Source organism: Desmodus rotundus, chromosome 3 (genome assembly GCF_022682495.2).
Source record: "Desmodus rotundus isolate HL8 chromosome 3, HLdesRot8A.1, whole genome shotgun sequence".
In the NCBI taxonomy this organism is placed as follows: Eukaryota; Metazoa; Chordata; class Mammalia; order Chiroptera; family Phyllostomidae; genus Desmodus; species Desmodus rotundus.
This window is the reverse complement of record NC_071389.1, coordinates 170,724,026-170,745,257: the sequence shown is the minus strand read 5'-3', so window position 1 is coordinate 170,745,257 and position 21,232 is coordinate 170,724,026. Positions and strand designations below refer to the sequence as shown.

The 21,232-nt window shown below is 36.9% G+C and overlaps 1 protein-coding gene across 5 annotated transcripts in view; it reads right to left on the bottom strand.

Moving 5' to 3' along the window:
* The window catches only part of ABCC9 (ATP binding cassette subfamily C member 9), a 115,231-nt gene that overhangs the window by 70,185 nt on the left and 23,814 nt on the right, over positions 1-21,232 (bottom strand). For all 5 annotated transcript variants that reach the window (XM_045184300.2, XM_045184299.2, XM_045184301.2 and 2 more), the window contains exons 9-15: positions 19,907-20,059; positions 19,229-19,384; positions 17,195-17,329; positions 15,220-15,382; positions 12,696-12,736; positions 11,593-11,735; positions 4,170-4,278 (exon numbers count right to left, since the gene is read on the bottom strand). In XM_045184300.2, coding sequence (XP_045040235.1) covers positions 4,170-4,278; positions 11,593-11,735; positions 12,696-12,736; positions 15,220-15,382; positions 17,195-17,329; positions 19,229-19,384; positions 19,907-20,059 — 900 coding nt within the window. The remainder of the gene's footprint in view (positions 1-4,169; positions 4,279-11,592; positions 11,736-12,695; positions 12,737-15,219; positions 15,383-17,194; positions 17,330-19,228; positions 19,385-19,906; positions 20,060-21,232) is intronic.

Here is a 21,232-nt window from a genome sequence, read left to right as displayed (position 1 = left end):
TTTTTTCTCTAGCAATCTGGATGAATTTACCCAGGCAATAAAAAAAAAAAAAACATGTGTCATGTCAAAAGACGCACAGACTAACTCAGGTTAAACCTCATTCCACTTGTTAGGCCATTGGGCCTGTAAATGTTCCAACAGTACACTCTGAATCATGAGAATTTTGACTCTCATCCACTCACTTAAATCAGACTGGGCTAACATCACTCAAGGACCCAGTGTGGGGGGAGAAAAAGCATAAAGATCTAGGATATATTTGACCAAACATGTATCTTTTCATAAGGAGACCCACAAGCATTGTAAAGCGATCTAGTCTTTCTCAGATGTTATAGCATTGTTCCCAGTCAATGAACTAAAGCATCCGTGATAAAGAACATGCCAGCAGGAACTGGACAGTCTTCAGATACTTCTAATGACCTTAGGTCATAACTAGAAGTTTGTTACTTTCCAATTTTGAGTTTAATTTCAGGGGATAAAGACAAATGGCTAAATGGCTAAAGAAGGTAGAAAATTCAGCTTTGTTAAGCCTCTAATACAGAAAAGTTTAAAAGCTCAAACTTTTTCCTAAGAATCAAATGAACAAGTATTTCTCAATAAATAATTATCTGCTTTACTTAAATACTTTATAGAGATTATGAGACTAAATATTAATATACTTGAAAGCTGATACTTATCTATAAAAGCAAAGAATTCTAGAATTGTGAAGCTTTTTTTTTTTGCCTGAATTATAGGTTTAGCTTTTTGAAAAATCCATTGAACTCTACTATCGGAATTAGAAATGTACTCAAATAACCAGTAATTTAATCCAAACAAGGTATTGTTCTTCCAATTTCCACCAATTGGTGTATCAACTGAATATCACACAATGGAATAGTCTGCATGCAAATATATTCACAGATTTGAAAGTCACTGAAAAGAGTTATCATGATCTGTCACAGAGAAAATACTTAATGTATTTTAACTTAAAAAGTAAAAGAGTGTCTACGAAATGTTATTTCAGTTTTGTTTTTCTTCTCACAGTCCTCACAGATGACCCTGGAAGTGCATTGTATGAGATGCTGCAGAAAGTCACTAACATTTAAGCCAAGTATATTTTCCACACAAGACAGGTCTATGCCAATACATATATTCAATGTCTTCTAGAGTAATTCTATGGTAGTATTGCCCCCAGGGGTCCAAAAGGAATGACTTCATGTTCTTCGCAAAGCTAAGGAGAGGGTGGGAGGAGGAGATGTGTTGACAGAGATTTGAGTTGGAGTTCCACAGATGTAATTTGAAGAGACTTTGGCTCTCAAATGTCACTAATTCTCCATGGAGATTCTACAGCCAAAACCACTTAACTCTAAGCTTTTACAGACATAGCATCTTAAGCGCTCTCAAGATGGAGTCTCCATTAGTGTTATTTTCAAATGCACAGCTTTTTTCACTCCATTTTAAAAAGTTTGTCGTTTGTGGTTTGGCCCATCTGCAGTGATGAATGACTCTGAAAGACATCAGAAGTCCAGTCTGGTTTCAATAACCCTGAAGATATTGGATGCATTTGAAGGGGATTCTTTTTTCCTTCCAAAAATCTTTTCTCAGTTCAATATTTCTTCTAATCCTCATCTCCTACAAAAGGTTCTTCAGATTTCCTTGACTCCACAAACTTGACCTCCTCCATCCCCTTTCTTGAGGTCATCTCACCCTGCTTATCCTCACATCTCTGAAAGGCCACAGGCAGTATTGGAAACCTGACCTAATAAGCTCTTTGGTAATCGCCTGCCATCCAAAGTATGACAAGGCTGGTTCTAATCAAATGCTTGACTTTCCTGTTGCCTCAAAGTGTAGACACTCTACAACGTGTTGCTGTCTTTGAGTCTGGGTCCACAATCAAGCACTCTGAGGCACTCTGACGTTATGTCCAGAAGGATGGGTGGTCGTTCCTCCTCAGAAAAAACTCCCCCTGCTCCATAAAATCCCTTAACAGAGAATAAAAATAACTTCGGAAAAGCAGAAGAAAAAAACCAAACCTAAATATAGCCAAATGCTCGTCTTAACTGTTTTCAGTATTGTTAAACATGATGTAAAGAAAAAATTAATATTGAATGACTTCTGATAAAGGCTTTCTAAGCCTCAATCAATTCCAGTCAGGAGATTGCACATTGCAGGGTTTTTTGGGGGGTTTTTTGGGTTACATAAATGGTAAGTACATTAACATTTTTTCTAACAGTAACATGAATAATTAATATTAACTTATAACTCATTTTAGAATAACATCTTTCTATTTTACTCTTATAAAATATACATATTAATTTTAAGACCACAATTTTTCACACACACACCTCTCAAGAGTCTAGTTCTTTTGCTTCAAATACTATTATTTAATGGCTGATTTCTCTTCTTGGATGTCAATATATATCTCAAGATTATCAGGTGCAAAATACACCTCTCGATTCCACCTCAACATAATCCTACTCATTTCTCAGCCTCCTTATATCAGTCAATGGTACCATCTACCCAGCAGTCAAGCCAATAACTTGACATCCTTGAGTCCTTTTTCCCCCTTATCTCTGCCATCCAATCTATTAGCAAGTCTTTGCCAGCTCAACCTAAAAAAATGTATGTTGAATTTGATCACTTCCTCACAATGTCCACTGAAATTGCAATAAAAACTAATTCTAACCAGCATTTCTTGCCTATGTTGTAACAACCTCCTTAGTGGCCTATCTGTTCAACTCTTGCCCCCACTGAGTACTTTCCACCCAGTAGCCAATGTGATCTTTTAAAAATATAAACAAAATTATATCAGTCCCTACTTTGAAGCTCTCCAATGGTTTCCTATTGCATGTTAATAAGATCCAGATTATTTCCATAATCTACAAGACCCTTAATCCTTGTTCTTACTTTGTCCTTTCTCTCCCTTCTTCACCAGGCTCCACCATAGTGGAGCCTGGTTTCTCTGTTTCTTGAACACATCAAATTATTTCTCATCTCTGGGTCTTTGCATCTGCTAGTTTTGTGCCTGAAATGCTCTTTCCCCAGATTGCTGCAGCCCAAATACCTACTCTTCATTCAGTTATCAGTTCAAATGCCAGCTTGTCAAAGGGATCTCCTGGGAAATGACCACCCTGCTTCGAGTATCCCAATCACTCTCTACACATACTTTTATTTTCTTTCTACAGCAAAATTATCTCATTTTTCACTTGTTTTTCATCTGACTCCTGCCTCAAGAAAGCAAACTCTGTGACAAGAAGGATCCTGTCTGCCATGGTCACTGCTACATCGATAGCACTTGGCACCAAGTACAGGGCAGTCAATAGTCTGGAGACACAGGCAACTATAATACATAATCCACATCATATTACATGTAATAAATGACAAAATAATACTGACTGTATTTCCAGCCTCTATGTATGGATATATCCTGAGTAAGTATTTGTGCAATTGATGAGTAAAATGGTGCAACAGGTGAATAAAATAGGTGAATAAAATGTATTCAAGTTTTAATTCTGGCTCTGCTACTTGCTAATTTTCTGACTTTATTCAAGCCAGATAACATGCAAATTGAACATATTAATCTGAAAAATAAAAATAGGTAAGCCAAAAGACAATGCATCAGAAAGCACTTTTTAAACCAAAAAGGATGATATAGCTAAAAATATTATAAGAATATGGTGCATGAGTTATAAGCTGATTTTATATTATTTTTATCTAAAGCCTGGTACAACCTGGTACAACCTCCTACTTTCTGCCTGAATTGAACATGTGCTGCCTTGGTGATATAAAGTACAGCATAGGAAATACAATCAATAATATTGTAAGAACTATGTATGGGGCCAGGTGGTTACTAGACTTATCAGAGGATCACTTCATATGTTATATAAATGTCTAACCACTATGCTGTACACCTGAAACTAATATAATATTGAATGTCAACTGTAATTGAAAAAAAATAGATGGTTAAAAAGTGTGTTGAGCCTCTTGGGATAATTCTTTGATGATTTATAAAGACGAGCCTTATATATTTACTGATTTTAGATTTGTGAGGTCTGTCGTAGAAGCAGATGGCAATCATTCTTCACATAGATAAAAGTAAAGCTTATAATTTCTTCCAATTGCTCCCATTTTAAGTCATCCATTCTAGGGACTATTCCCTATTCACAGTTTCTATGACAAGAAAAAGCACTTACGACTCCAGTGTGTTTCTTACAGGACTCAAAAGGAAGAGAACCTTCACCAGTTCGCCAGCTGTCATCACCAATCTCATCACTCAAGAGAAACTCATTCAACTTTTGAACGCTGTAGAAGGCAAATCAACACAGAGGGTTAAAAATAAGACTACAGACAATGAAGCTGGACTCACATAAACTCTTCCCCTCTCATTATCCTGTTGAGCAAGCAACTCTGAGCATCGTGTCTCAAGACAAGCTGGAAATTTAGCCCAAATGAACAAGCATCCTAAATTGCTCAGGAATGATGGATTCCCAGGAACGAGGACTTTTAGTGCTAAAACTAGGAAAAATCTCAGAAAAACCAGAGCCAATCAGATACCTTAAATTAGTCAAATTTCTGTTGCACTTTTTTTTTTTTGCAATTGTATTCATTGTCAAAAATAGGAGAGTTGGAGAGGAACTTGAAACAGGATGGTTAAAAATAGTAATACCAATGAGGGAAGTACTCGTTATGCCAATTTTACAAATGAGGAGAAATAAGGTTCAGAGAAGTTAAGTAATCCAGCAGCACTCAGTGCGAACACACAGATCTGGGGTCCACGGCCACTGTGCTCTCTGGCTTAAGCATGACATATTACATGTATTTTCTGCACCTGGTAAGGAGAGGGCCCTCTAGATAGCAGGTATTTAAAGTGTTGGCCAAGGACCAGCTGCATCACCATCACCTGAAATCTGACTAGAAACAGAGAATCTCAGGCCCCACCCAAGACCTACTGAATCAATATATACATTTCAACAAGATCCGGAGAAGCTTCATAGGCACGTTACAGTGTGAGAAGCCTGCCTCAGAAGACTGGTTCGCAAACATTGTTTATTATGGTCTCCTTAGGCTGGGCACAGAACTCCTTGGCCCTCCTGTCCCTCCCTTTCTAACTTTTCAAACCAATGTCATAGGATTAGAAGCAAAAACAGAGAGTCACAGAAAACAACAACATGATTTGAAAACATCCTCCTATACATAAAATAATACACTACAGAAAATTCTGTGAAATTGCAAAAGAAATGTTCCCTTTGGCATTCTAGAACGGGACAAACCAGCTCGGCACATGCAGCCTCAACCACAGCGAAAACACTGCCCTTGGTAAGGGCCTAGAAACCATGCATTTGAAACAAAGTTTTCTTTTAATATCTTGCGTGTGAGGCTATAGTCAAGTTAAGTGCTTCCAGATAGGTCTGAGTAGTTTGATTTTGTTGCAGACTAGTAAATTGAAGAAAAGTACATTTTATTCAGTCTTTTGCCCATGAACTTTCAGCCCTTTATCTTTACATGCCATAGAAACTACTTGGTTCCACTGAAAACATAAAGGTAGATAAAATTCATTGGGGCAATCGAATATTAGCTTCCAAATTATATTTTCAGACAGCTAAAATAGATAATTGTTTAAGAAGAGCTTCGGCTGAATAATATTCCATTGTACGTACGTATATGCCACATTTTGTTTATTTATTCATCCATTTAGGGACACGGGTAGTTTCCACTTTCTGGCTATTGTGAATAATGCTGCTATGAACTCAGGTGTACAAATATCTATTCAAGTCCCTACCTTTAATCCTTTTGGGTATATTCCCAGAAGTGGGATTGCTGCATGATATGATAATCCTATGTTAAATTTGTTGAGGAACTGCCGTACTTTCCCACAGTGACTGCACCATAGTTCTGGAATTCTCTTTTTTCTTGTATTGTTGTTCAATGATAGCGGTCCCAATTTGCCCCCACTGCTCTCCCCCACCCTACCTACTCCCTGCTCCTCCAATTAATCCCCATCCTGTTGTCCATTTCTGGAATTCTTGACTCATTTAAACATATTACTGTTATAAAAACATGGATAAACCTTGAAGATACTATGCTAAGTAAAATTAGCCAGGCACACACACACACACACACCCCAATTGTTGTATGATCCCACTTGTATGAGATACCTAGAGCAGTCAAATTCGCAGAGACAGAAAGTCAGCGGTGGTCACCAGGGACTGGGGAGAGAGGTAGGTGGGAAGTTACTGTATAGGAGTATAGAGCTTTGCTCTGAGGAGGGAAAAAGAGTCTGGAGATGCACAGTGGTGCATCTTAGTACAACAGTGTAAATGTACTTAATGCCACTGAAGTGCACACTTAAAACAGTTTAAATGGTAAATGTATGTTATGCATGTTACTCCAACTTCAAAAAAATAATTTCAGACCCCCAAAAGGAAAAGAGCTTCCATTCGTGTACCCTTTTTGAGTCTTTACAGCAAAGCCTGACCATTAGAAATGCCTTATGCAATGGCATGTTACTCATCTTACATGGCATTATTCTCTTCATTTTTTAATTGAGGTATAACTGACATGTAATGTTATATTAGCTTCAGGTGTACAACATAATAATATGATATTTCTATATATTTCAAAATGATCCCACAAGTCTAGTTACATCCATCACCATACATAGTTACAAAATTTTTTTTTCTTGTGATGAGAACTTTTAAGCTATACCTTAAAAGTAGTAGTAAAAGACTTTCTTTACTTTTGTAGATTTTAATTGTCATTCTGTTCTTAATGCTTTGAAGACACTGGATTTTAAGCAGCACAGCTTCATCAATCAAAGGACTACCTCCAACGATCTCACACTATGTCCTCGCACACAAGGGAAGTACAGGGCCAAGCTCATTTGCCTCAGTAACTCTGAGTCCAGCAGCTCCTGGCGCACATTACTCAAAGAATGTTTGTTGAATAAATCAAAGGAGGAATAAATCAACGATTCAGGCACTTAAGTAAAGTCAGTTGATTGAATTCTCCACTCCACTTTTCTAGTACACATGCAAATCTTACTGAAGATTTTACAGAATTACTGAGCCCCACTATTGCTGAATATGGAAAAACAATGGTCTCCAAGCATACTTGGGGCATGGGAGAGCTTTCTTTTCTCTTTATAACACTCCCCGTTCGGAACTCCAATTACTATGAACACTGGAGGACCCAACACTAACCCTTCCCTGAATTTCTCTTCCTTTCCCCGCCCCTGTTCCCTTCATTCTAGGCTTTCTGGCTGAGGGTTCCCTGCACTGTTGTTCTGTCATTGTTTGTTTATTGTCTATCTCTCCCATTAGACTGTGAATACCTTAAGAGCAAAGATTTTCATCTTCAGAATCTACCTATGCCAAAGATATAGCATAATAATTCCTGAAGAAATGTCTGGTGAATGAATAAATGGGTCATACTAAAAGCATTTCCTGTTCATATGAGGTCCTTTCAGAAATCAGAGGAAAAACAATTACGAAAAATGCATGAATCCTGACCAAGGGTGAAGTAATTTTCCACCATGCTGCCAGGCTTATATTTAAAAAAATCCAAATCTTTTCACACAACAATTCTTTTTTAAAAAAATAACAAATGACACCCCTTGCCTTTTAGCATCCTTAGCATCATCTGCAAGCCTCATCCCCTCTCTCCACATCCGATCCTTTCCCCAGCTACACTCAACTACTTTCCCTGCACTGAATATACTGAGACCTACGTATTCACCTTTTCCTCTTGCTTATGTTACTTCTTTATATAGAACATGCTTTTTCTTTTTCTTCGAATAATTGAATCTTACTAATTTTTTAAGATCCCATGAGGGATCCACTGTCTCCTTTAAACCTTCACTGACCAGACTACCTGCCTCCTCTTTTGATGAGGTTCAGTGAGCCCCATGTGGGCCCCTGGCATTCTGTGTAGAGCTCTGTAACAGTGTAAGGCCAGTTGTATCGTCATTAGTTTTCTCTTTTTGTCTCTAACTGGACTGCGGACTCCCTCTGAATTTCACGCTACCTTTCCTCTTTACAATCCCTAGTGCCTAGCAACCCACCCAAAGTGCTAACAAATGCATGTAGACCTACAGAAACCTCTCTCTGAGGATGGAATGAAGATTAGTAAAATGGTGGTGAATTGGTAAAATGGGGATTTTTAAAAATATACTTTTCATGTATTATCTCCTTAATTCCCTCAGCCTCCATAAGCAGAGCTCTTACTGTGCCCATCTGATAAGTGAGGAAGTTGAGACATAGAGACACTAACTAATGTGTCTGAGCTTAAACAGTGAGTACCCCATGGCAGCGCCAGAGTTTAAAAGCAGGTATGTTTGAGACCAACCAATTTGCTATCCTGCTTCCACTCCCTTTATCAGTCAGTATTTTATTAATTTCTCACATATTTAGATAATTTACAAACATATTTAAGGTTTTAACTACATTTGTTATTTTCTCACTTTTCCAGTTTCACTTTGGGTTCTTACACACAGCTTGAGTACCTTGTTCAGGTATTACATTAACTGGGAAAAAAATCTTTTTGTGGCTGACAGTTACATGATGTTTTTCTTGTAATTTTCCTTGATGTTTTTGTAAAACAGGCACCAGATCGAAGTGCATGTCTGCTCCCCAAAATCTATCAGTAACAATTTACTCAATTAAAGATAATTGCAATAGACAAGCCAAGCACACATTCCTTTAGAAGGTACATGAGAGGAGGGACACAAAGTTATTTTCCACAAAGCAGAGGATTCTTTTTGCACATTTTTCCTTTGGCAAATAACATCTTTGGACATAGATGTTGCATTATACATCAAATAACAGAAACCTAAGCTCAAATTATTTATAAAGGATGTAACATATGAACTCAAAGTCTCCTCTAGAAGAACAAAACACATAAGTTACTTTCTTATAAATAAAACAAAGTGGAGAACTGAGGAAAGCATCCTGAAAAATCTCTCTTATTCAATTAATTTATTTTAGATAATACTTTTCTTCGCATCTCACTCTGTTTTGCAAATGTAGACTGGAACACATCATTATAAAATTTCCAGAGAGCTCCAATGCTGTGGAGTCCTGGGGTCGTGAGGACATGACCTGAAACATAAGTGCCTCTCTCTTCCATTTTATTATGTATCCACGGGGTCTCACCCATTGAGCAACATGAAGAAATTTTGTCTAACAAGCTGAACATTTTTAAAGGAAAGCATAGAACTTCCCCATAGCAAAGAATTTTACGTGGCATGGAAATTTCCTACAGTAAAGACGTTTACAAGTCTCTTACATGCACGGGTAACAGAGTTGGGGAGCATGCTGCACCCCACTCTAACCCACCAAATTTCTGAATGCATTTAAGAATGCATGAAGAACTTAGGACTTCCACAGTCCTAAAGACAAGGCTTCAAACCCAGCTGACCTAAGTCTCTGATTATGAACAGGCTGCTGTGGGCCAACTGGCATCGAAGATTGGTCACGGGTTCCCAGGCACAGAATATGCCGAAACCAGTCAGTCAACAATGGGAAAGTGCTCAACTGGGTTCCCAGAACCAGCATGCGATGGGAAAAAGCACTGGCCTCTCTGTTGACTGCTCATCTCTGTAAGACCCACAAATCAACCACGGAAACTCATTTTAGAGAAGTTTTTGTAAGCAGACTCCATTTGGCCTATGGCTTGGGAAATCTGGAGCTGAGCCTTGAAAACAGACTGGTCTTTATCAAACTGGCAAATGCCTTTTCCCTGGGACATGGGGAAGAGAGAGTGCTACGCAGAAATACACAGGGAATATTATCAACCCTCAAATTAACCAGGATTTACTACAGCACAATTATATACTATGGGCTTGAGGATACTACCACCTTTTTTTGTTTTTTGCTTATTTTGTTTTTTATATCAACTCTTAACATCCTTTTCAGTACTTTGTCACCTCCTGATTTCAGAGTATATCCAGTGTAAGTTATCAACTGCTTCCTATCTTCGCTTAGAGCAGTACAAAGTCAAATTTCAATTTAAAATGCAACCATGAGAGAGACAGCTATTAAATGGAGAAAATGAAAATAAGGACCAAAATAGCAGACTCTGGCCATTTATCAATTTTATTGTTTGAAGTAGCTTCCCTTCCAGAGCACTGCCTAATTTGGAAGTGTGCTACAAAAATCAGTCAGTGATCTGTACAAGTGTTTCAAAAGGCAGAACAATAAGAAAAGAAAGTTAGGGCAGATGAGGCCAGAAGGCCTGAGCTTTAAACTCAGCTCCAGAATTGGCTGTTAATGGCATATCTTACAGGATGGGACTGAAATCATGTTATGATACTATTGTAACCAATCAAACTTGTTTTATAATAAGATAATATTTACACATTTTAAAGTTATTTAGTATGAAGATGTGGTTAAGCCAATACAAATTATTGCCTAAAGCCCAAGGTCATATTTTATCCATTGTGCCACTGCCCCGTACTCCAAGGTCATATTTTAAATATTAGTTTTCTTAGTAATACATAGACATTGGAAAAATTAGCTGATTTTAAAAGACCTTACAAAAGATGTTCTACATTGCTATCAACGGTTATACCATACTTTGTATATTTAAGACCACAGTTTTTTCCAATGTTCCTTCCATATTGCAACATCTTGGCATTTCTTTCAAAGACTAGATACAAATACGTTGATGTTCTATAAAGTTTACAAGATCTTGTAGCGAAAAGCAAAATACTACTTTAAGACTGTCTTGTTTATAATAAGGACTGATACATGGTAGACTATGGCACATACACTGGCATACAACATATGTTGTTTGGTAACACGTATTACATAATACAAGTGAAAAATGGTGGGGAAATGGTCATTATCATATGTCTATTGCCATAGTTGTGCACTGTGGGCAATGGTGAGTCTGAGATAAGTCTACACTGGTTAGCAACACTATAGAAGCACATTTAAAATGAACAAAACACTGGTTATTGAGTCTTTCCTTTCACAGAAACTGTAAGCCTGGAATTTTTTTTTAGATTACAATGTTACATGTTAATGTTACTGAGACATAAGCTGATTCACCTTCACTGTAAAACATGACCATAGTCATAAAAAATCTTAAAAATATATACACCTTTTGACCCACTCCTTCAATGGAAAACAACATAGGCATATTTATCAAGGACCTTAAAAATGTGCATGCTATTAGAACTAGTATTCCCATCTCTAATCTAACTTAAGAAAATAATCAGAAGGTAAACAAAGCTGTTTACCATAATGTTATACATATTATTTATGTTAGAGAGAAAACAAAACATTCTAAATATCCAATAGGCAGGTAGTCATTAAATAAATTATAATAAATATCACATTGCCAGTAAACATGTGTAATGATCAAAATGAGGGAGAAAATAATAAAAACCATAAGTAAAACAAGAGTCAAAAGCTAAATAAATTCAAACTTCTATTTTAGAATCATTATTTTCATATGAAATAAATAAAATAATAAAAGCCAGCATACCAAAAGTTTTAACCATGGTTATCTCTGGACAGTGATTTTACTGTTCTTTTTACATTTTTTTTGAATGTCCTACCACGAGCATATTTTTTTTGTCACCAAGCAAAGAATTCCCAGCATTCCAAGGCATACCTTATGATGGCTTTCACTGCAAACCTGACCACCGTGGACAGCAGGAACAACGGGGTGACCAGGATGTGAAAGAGAGACAGCGAAGCAAAGGCCTCCGCGGGTTTCAGATTGTTCCCGCTGGCGTAGGCGTGGGTCACGAACGTCTGCGCAAAGAAAGGGTTTCCTCAGAAAGCTGGAGGAAGTTGCACAAATGCTTACATTCAACTTCACAAACCTAATTATGTTCTGCTCTGCCAAGATGTCCGTTGCAACTATGAAAACAATTACTGCCCCCAAATTACTCCCCACGAAAATAATACTTGCTATTGGCAGAATACTTAATGGGTTACTTTCATTCTAGCAGCCAACCCATGAGAAGGGCAAAACAGATTCTGTTTACAAATTAGCAAATTGACTTCTGTTATATTGCTGAGTAGGGAGAGGAACAGTGAGGAGGACCCAGAGTTCTTAACAACCAGCCAGGATCTTTGCAAGCGAAACGAAGTTTTCTGAGAGAAAAAGAAAACATTCCATTGTTTCCAGGTCCTTATTGTGGACCTTTGCTAAAACTTCCGACATTGGGGTCTGATGCAGACGTATTTATATTTCTAAATATACTACTAGTTCTTGGGTTTGTAATTTAAGTTTGAAATATAATGTAATTATTTAACGTTTCCTGGTTGTTGAGCTAACACCATCTTGTTGTAAGAATGTCTGGGAACCAGGTTATGGGGATAGAGCAGTGAGCTTTCAACTACTGGTAAAGTTGCTCCCAGGGCACATGTGGCCATGTCTGGGGATATTTTTGATTGTCAGGCCTTGGGTTGGGGGTGTGGGGGGGGTGGGGAAGAGGATTCTGATGTCATCTAATAGGTAGAAGCAAGGAATGCTGTTAAACACCCTAATACTCAAACCAGGCCCTTACGGCAAAGAATTCTCTGAGCCAAAATGCCCCGAAGTGCCACAGTTGAGAAACCCTGGACTAGAACTATTGCAACAGAGACTACAAGGAAAAAACTGGCACAGGTGAGGTAATATCTATTACCACCCACACAGTCTTGTTCATAAGTCATTTCTGAACACTGACTTTGTCCCACATCTAAAAGGAAGAAGAAGTGCCTTACAGCAAGAACAGCTGCTATGGGGATTGCTGCGTTCATGAAGACTGTGGAAAGAAGTGCGATACATTAGTTTCATTGGACTGTGAAACATTTCCAGTAACTTTAATTAATCACCTATTATTACTTTAACTTTCCTTGAAGACAGGAAGGACCAAGTACATTAAATAACATCTTGTCTGGAGTCTATAAACATTTCCCAGTGGGTATTTTCTTGTCTGAGGTTGTGTGAGCTCCTACCCATTAGTCTTAACCAGAAAATATTTTTCCTTATTGAAAAAAATTATTTTTTTGTGAAATGTTACAAAGAATAAAATTCACATAAAATAACCCTTGAATGATGAATTTAGAATTTAACGGATTATAATTTCACAAATGTTGAGAGTATTTACAATCCATATTTTGTTTGGTCTACAAAGCTAACAAAAATATATGAAAATTGGGTTACTGTACAGATTAAAAACAAGAATTCAACATCACTTCAAGTTCTCCTTCAGCAGTGACATTAATTTTCACTCAGTGACCTTTTGCTTAATAAAATAACTTCAGACCCTAGACCCTCTGCTTGCTTAAATCTCTCTCCAGGAATATACTGCACTATCATTTGGGAAGCATGATAAACATAGCTGAAACAAGAAAAACTCATACTCTAGGCTAAAATACTAGGATTTGGAAGTTGTAGTAAAAATGAAAAGCCAAGTCGATGATTTGTAATTATATTTTTTATAAAGTGTAGCGTTTTAAGGCTGAGGACCAAAGGATTAAAATGAGTTGTTAAGAGAGCCAGACAATGGCAGAATGACAAGTAAAACCTGGTTTTCTTGCACTCAGGAGGGAGTCCTGCCCCCAAATCATCATCAGCTCTCATGATCTGCTCTCACGAACTGTCCCCGCCACTGGACACAGAATCAGCTGGCACTTTTGCAGGTCCAGATGTGGCTTAGTTCAAGCTCTCAACCACCAAGAACACAGTACTTAACCCAAATCACAAAACTTGAAAATGGTCTAACTGGAACTTTCCACCCATGACTCATGAATTTCTGCTGCCTATCACAAACACGTCATCATGTACTTTTACCTTCATGACTTCTTCCCCCCACTTATGACCTTGTATGTCCCCCAAATCTCATGTCTGGGGACAAACTGGGTTAACAACCCACCCCTTCTTGTTAGTAGCTGGATGATTCGGAGGAAGTTCAAGTTACTTAAGCTCTCTCCAACTCAACCTTTAAATTTCTAAAATGGAATTAATAATAGAATCTAAATTATTGGGTTGTTGTAAGGATTAAATGAGATGATATATGTAAAGCCACTGATGGCAATAATTGGTTGAGTGTCTGAATATATTTTTGTTGGTGGTGTTAGCAGTATAGTAGTAGTTTCATCATCATTTGGATCATTATTTCTGGCTGCCTCCATCCTCCCTATGAGAGTTTCAATCCATCGCAGAGAGGAATGTATTGTGGGGGCCACCAACTTTGAGCTCTATTACATACGTAAGTGGATAACCATATTTTACCTTCTAGCGCTTTGACACCATATTAGTACTGGTGCGCAGCTGGAAGACAAATTCCCATTTCCTTTCTAAAGCATCAGGGCTAAAATAATGAGCTATATAAACCAAATATTTTCTCTGCATCATTTCACAAAAGAAGTGTTTATTATCTCTAAAAACTAGTTTAGAATTAAAGAGGAAACAATATATAAACCTCCAAAACTGTAAGTTGTTGAAAGTCTTGGGAACAATAGAGATGAACAAAACTGACACATAAACCAAATCAAATATTAATGGCAGTATTTTGGCTAAGTTCATAATAATTGTGCTAACAAACTCATTATTCTTGAGAGTATTGTCACTCTTTCAGAAAAAAACAATTTTTATAATAATTATTTTTGAAAAATTAGAGTTGAGAATAAATGTGCTCTGTGTTTAAAAGTTCTCGAAAATGTATCGGAAAAGAAGGCTTTACATGAATGTAGTTGGCTTCTTTCACTTGGAAATATTGACATTTATTTCTCAATATTCAAAAATGGCATTTCAAATACAATCTTTAAGGAAATATAACATCATAAGCTCCAAAGATTCAGGTAAGACAACTGCAGATAATTTTTAAATTATCTTTGGGAATAAGGAGGTCAGTAGCAAATAGAATCAAATGAATTTATACACACACATTTTTCCTGAAAAACTCCATCCTTCCCAACTGTAACTGATAAGAGGGTTTCAATCGCCTGTACCACTACCATCACCAGCACTGTCTTACAGACGAAGAAACCCAGGATTTCAGATGTAAAGTAACGTAGCAAAGGACCACAACTTGCAAAGAATCAAATTCAGGTCTACTTGACTCTAAGCCTGTGCTAACTTTACTCTTTAATTTTAATTGCCTCATGGGGCCAGTAGCTATTGGACCGTACATACATAGAAAATAAATGGGCTTCCTCTGATGGCTAAAATGTCTCAATTAAAACTAAACAGACCATAGGTTTAATTTTTACTTTTTGGGAGTCTTTAGAGCAAGCAACTTACTGGAGAGTGATGTATAAAGGGCAAAGGTTTTGAGGCTGGATAGTTCTTTCATTCTTGTTTCTTCCACACTTTTGCAAAAGATGTGCTCCCAGGCATACAACTTTAGAAGTTTGATGCCTTTCAATATTTCATTTGTTTTCTTCAGTCTCTCAGTGGAATAATCCTATAAAACAACAAAATAAAAACACAATGCAAGCTACATCCAAGTGAATCAAAGAAACGGGGCCATGCAATAAACAGGGACTATGGCGACCTTGATTGCTGCATGGTTATCCCACTAATTATTACGGTTGTGAAACACCTGGGAGAAGCGAACTCTCGGGGCTCCAGCCTCCCACTTTAAAATGAAGACTTGGATGAGATGACCTCGAATTTCTTTCCACCTGACAACTTTTATGTATCTGTTGCTCTGCTGCTTTGGTTTAAACAAAAGCAGTTTCGTATGTTTGACATGATTTTCTTGACTGTCTACTGATTGTGTGTGTGTGTGTGCGCACATGTACTTGGGGGGGTGGGGAGTGATAAAGAGACTTCCAAAGGCCTCCTTTTAATATCTAAATCATTTCATCCTCCTCTCAGCGTCACCTCCCATACTTAGAAGAGAAACAACGAATTTAAGAAAAGCTAGTTTGCTTCTCATTCAGGAATGTACAGTGTTGTGTGTGTTCACATTGTGTCTTCACAATGCAATTATTGAAACCAAGCCTGTTGCCTTTAACTTCAAGAGATTTCTACATAGTACGTTTTTATAAGCTCCTGTTTAAACCCACATCAGATTTACTGATTACTACCTACTTGGAATAACTGTAAAGAGATTTGTTGCAGATACAAAAGCCTCAATTTAGTCAACTGTTTCAGCTTCCTCTACCACCAAATATTAGCTTAGAATGACTAGTAAGGCATAATATGATCTGTGAGCTATCAAAGGGGCTGTAAAATGGCAAAGGGTAGCTGGGAGGAAGCCAAAGAAGCAGGTAGCCTTCTTTTTTATTCACCCTCTTGTCTCTTCAGGGTCTTCAGTGCCTATCAAATGACTGTTAATGCTAAACGAATCCTGTGTGGAAGGCTAAGTGAAAGCGTCTGAGGGTGGTGCTGTCCCCTTCTGTGTCCTCTTTCACATCTTTCTGTATTCCTGTCCTGAAGTAGAGGGCAGAAGGCTCAGACTAAAATAATGAATAACTTCACCAGAGGCAGCAGTAAAACAGGTGATAGAAATCACTTGTGTGACATGCAACTTGCCAGTCCCAGTCAAATGCCACCTAGGGAAATAATTCCATCAGCGACAGCGTCCCTCCATCTTATGCCTGATTTTACAGAGAGACAACGTTGCTCATATTTATTCAAACTTTATTTCTAAGCATGCTGTCAATGATTTTATTATTTGCAAACATTTCTTTAAAAGATGTTGTGTTACTCAAATAAAATATTTTCATGGCATATTGGAACCAAGAAAGAATCAATAATTTGGCTTTTACTTGCTTGGTAGGCTGACCATGAACATATTGGGCCAGAGCAGCTGCCACTGAAACATTTCGATGTAACTCCACAGATCATCCTGTGGTTCGATTCAACCCTGTGGAAATTGAATTTCAGAAGCACTAAACCTGATCCTTTATTTGCTTCTTGCTCCATTTCTCCATGTCAATAACTGACATCCAATGACCTCAAAGTATACTGAAGCGTGTTCTCTAGGCAAATCATCTAGAAGAAGATCCAAAGCCTCCTTACCTCATAGCACTTAAAAACATCAGGAACTGTGATTTTGGTATTTTGAGTCGAAAATTATCAGGTCTTAAATTTCAAACCACTTTTAAAAATTACTTGGTAATACAGAAAATACATACTCACTGCGTAAGAACTGAAATGAATACAATGATTTCCAAATAATCCTGAGTGGCATGTATTCATTTCCTACATTAAAAAAATAAAACAGCATTAGATGTTCCTAAGGATGTTTCCAAAAGAAGGTACTTACAAGAGTGCTCTTTTGAGCCTCTGCCAACTTTGTAGCAATGAAGTACTGAATTGGCGCGAGGAGCACAATGACAGCTGCACCAACTAGTGCGCTCGATCCCAGTAAATTATAGAGCAGAATCACTCCCATTATGATCTGGGGAGGAAACACACGGAAAAGGGAAAATTAATGGGGGTGTGGGGACCACTGCATGAAGGAGTAATTTTAAAGTGAAAATATTTCTTAATTATTATATTAAGTTTATTTAGAAGTCAACTCAGCCATGACAGTGGGGTTTTTTTACTATGATTTATAAGGGGAAAGCTACGCAGTAGAAATTTATTTTTAGTGTGATGATCTGTACTACTGGGGTCAAACCACTTTATTGTATGAAGTTGCACAGCAGGGCCATAATGCTCCTGGCCTTCTAAAGCAGTCTTCAAATTTCTGAAAGAACATGAAGCTTTTCTTGAAAATGTTATCACTCACCATAAATTTGACATTCCTTATTCTCTTGGAAGTGTACTAGACTTCCAAGTGAGGAAGAGGGAAAGTAGGGGCAGTGTTATAATGTGAGTACAGGATGGTTGTTTGCGGTCAAAAAGGAATAATCTGAGTTCCTCACCTCCTCAGTGACCCCAGAAATCATGTAATAAGAAGAAGCCACCGCCTAACTAAAACTGAAGATGCTAAAGTTCATACCCCATCTTATCTCACTGCCCTTTTTAAGTTTATTTCCTAAAACCAAGGGCAGTCTGACTTAGCCTATGTTCTCTGGCTTGTCACTTTCTTCTTTTTTTTTTCTGAAAAAATGTTCCCAGTAGTTCAGCTTACCATGGCTCAAAATGTCACCTAATGAACTGTGTCCATGCAGTTAAAGCATTTAACCCACACCTACATGTCAAGGAGAGCAGCTTATTGTGGCCTTCTAGAGGCAACGGCATATGTTCACTGCCTAATCAATTAGGCTCTTTGGGAATTCCAATCAAAACAAACATTTCCTTAAAGTCACCCACCATGCAGTCATTCGGACGTAGCCTGGGATTTTTGCTGCACTAAATTATACCGCATAGGCAGCTACCTAGTTGACCCATATATAAGTACACCTTGAGAAGCTGAAACAAAACATACTTGATATCTTACATTGTGCCAAGCACTGTGTATGTTACACACTTTTATTTGATTTGGATTTCCATTTGAACATAAAAAGGCAAACAATAAATATAAAAACTGCCATATCTTCTTTATTATTGTATGTCCTTTAGTAAATAGGGTACACAGGGATAGAGATAACAGACAATCGAGTAAGATCTACAGTTTAAGCTCCATTTACAGGGTGCAAAACTTGAAATAATTAAAAATATTCAGTATCACAAAGTGGAAAATACTGAATTCATTTATTTTGCCCCCTTTTACCCTATGAGGGGGGAGGAAACTGTGTCTTTACTAAAATGCTGATTTTCATCAGAAATAGCTAGATAGCTCTACAGCTTGTTAGTATTTCTACTACCTTATGAAGTTTGGCATTTTATAATATATCAACTTTTGAAACTATGCAATGGGTTAAAGCAATTGCTCTAGTTTAGAAATACTATAGAGGAGGTTTGTCGAAATGAAAGGGATCAAGCCTTGGCTCTGTGACTTGCATAAATTTGGGCAACAATAATAACTTACAATTCCTGAGAGGCCACGAAATGTTGGGCACTATGCTGAACACTTTATACATACTGACTTATTTAGTATTGACTATTCCAACAACTCCACGGGGCAGATGCTATTATCATTTGCATTTTACAGTTAAAGAAACAAAGGATTTGAGGGGTTAAACACATGCAAACAAGGGGGAGAGCAGCTATGTAAACTCCAGCAATAAATATACTTCTAAATCCCTTTTTCTTAACCTATGTCATAGAATTTCTGAGTTTCAGCTTCCTTCTCTACAAGAAAGGTATAACATTAGCACATTCAATAAGTGTACCCTTTACTGAGGTAAGTATCTTATACTCCTTTTGTTTGATTTCCTCTGAAATGAGAATCTTACTTATATTGATCTACCTGAACAGGCATAGCCCATAGGTTGGGACACAGGAACAAGAACCACATGAGTTGATTGGTTTCAATGGCAACCAAGTTATTAATCTGTCCCAAGGTCATCTCACCCATGGATAAATTAGATGTAGAAAGCCTAAGGATTTTATTGTATATCATGGCCTGCAAAAAAAGAGAAAGAAAGAAAAGAAAATGTATTTGAAGCTCTAAATTTAATAATCAACACTATACATATTTATTTTTATTAAAATAATAACACTTAAAAGTTGTTTTAAAAAGGGAAGAAACCTATAATGCCATCTTAAGTCAACCATTATTTTCATCTTTAGCATAATTACTTTCAATTCTCAACTAAATATAAAGTTATTTTTTTAGTGATATAACCAAAACATACATTCAAATTTAAACATAAGTTCTAGAACAAACAGAAACAGAGATAAGTAAATGCAAGCTTTCAAAATATTTTTTCTTAATGTATTACTTAAAAGTTATTTTCAATTCAGTGGGTTTATTAATTAGCTCTATGTTTCTTTTATTAAATAGGTCTATAATTAGAAGTGTTGATGTTATAACATCAATGCACAAACGAAATGCAAAAACAAAATGAAAGCCAACTACCCTTTGTGTCGCTGGCTGATATATGGCATTTTAAAGAACCAAAGATCATGCAAAGCTTGTACATACCAGCAGAGCTCCACGGAGGTTAATGCCCGTCTCTATGGTTACATAGTAAGAAGCCTGCAAAAATGTCCTTTGCAGAATAAGGGCCAAGAAAAGAAGAACTGCTAGAACGTAAGCATTTTCAAGAAATTCCTTTGATGAGAGAGTTTCTGAATGCTTGTCCCAAAAGAAAAAAAGACATAAATTAAAATTGTTCTTTTCATATACCAGTTGTACAGTTTGCATTTATCAAATGATACATAATTTTTAAAACTAAAAACTCAGTATCTTTGTAGTATATCAGTGGAATGAGCCACAAAAAGGCAATTTGGGGTTTTCTTCACAATGTCCACAAAAACAAATAGAAATCAGTTCAGTGCATAAAATCCCAAACTGATCACTACAATAGCTGGAAATGCCTGATGATAGGAAAAAAGTACCTTTTAATTTTTTAAAAAAATTTGAGTACATTTCTGCAAAGATATATTCTACTTTAATAATATGGGAAGTAACGAGTGAAGCTTGAAGTTAATTTAGACTCACTTAGAAGTAAAAACCACAAAACTGATACTTGGGCAGCATGACCAATGAAACAAAAATACAATTTCTGCAGCCTTATTATTTTAGAATAATGCTACAGAGCTGACTCTTTCTGATTTTCATATATCTTAATTTATATTAATTAAATAAATTATAAAATACATAACTTGGCTATTGATCTCACCCACATGACATTTCCAGTGATAAAAAAAACAAACTTAGGAAAACAGTTGTTTTAGTAGGAATATGACTTAGTAAAATTGATTGTTTCAGGTTTGTAACAATGGCATGTGGTAATTCGGATGTTAGAAGTGAAGGAAAATAAGTACTCAAATAAGTACATCAGGTCGGTATGAACACCCCTCATTTTTTATGATTAGATCCATTAAATTCTACTTCTGCTCCCTTCTTTCATGGGGATACATAAAATTCGTAAGTCCCGTTCCTCCTCAGACAAATGTGTGGCTAATATACATAAGGGAGAGGGATGACAGAAGAATTTTATGTGAAATTTAAATATCTGTATGTAATTAGGTAGTAGGGATAACATCACAAAAGTGCAAATACCTGCTTCACTTCAATAATATCAATAATTGAACACTATTGTATGCAAGGAACTGGACTAAGCATTGTTGGCACAAATATGAACTGTTCACAGTCATTCTGTTTATAAAGCTTTCAACCTAGAGAGATAAGCGTATCCGTAAATAACATGCTTCATTATAAATAGCATTTATGGTAAGTGCCAACATGAATTAAACAATGTGTTACAGGAGAGTCAAATTCCAACGAGGACAGTCAAAAGAAGAT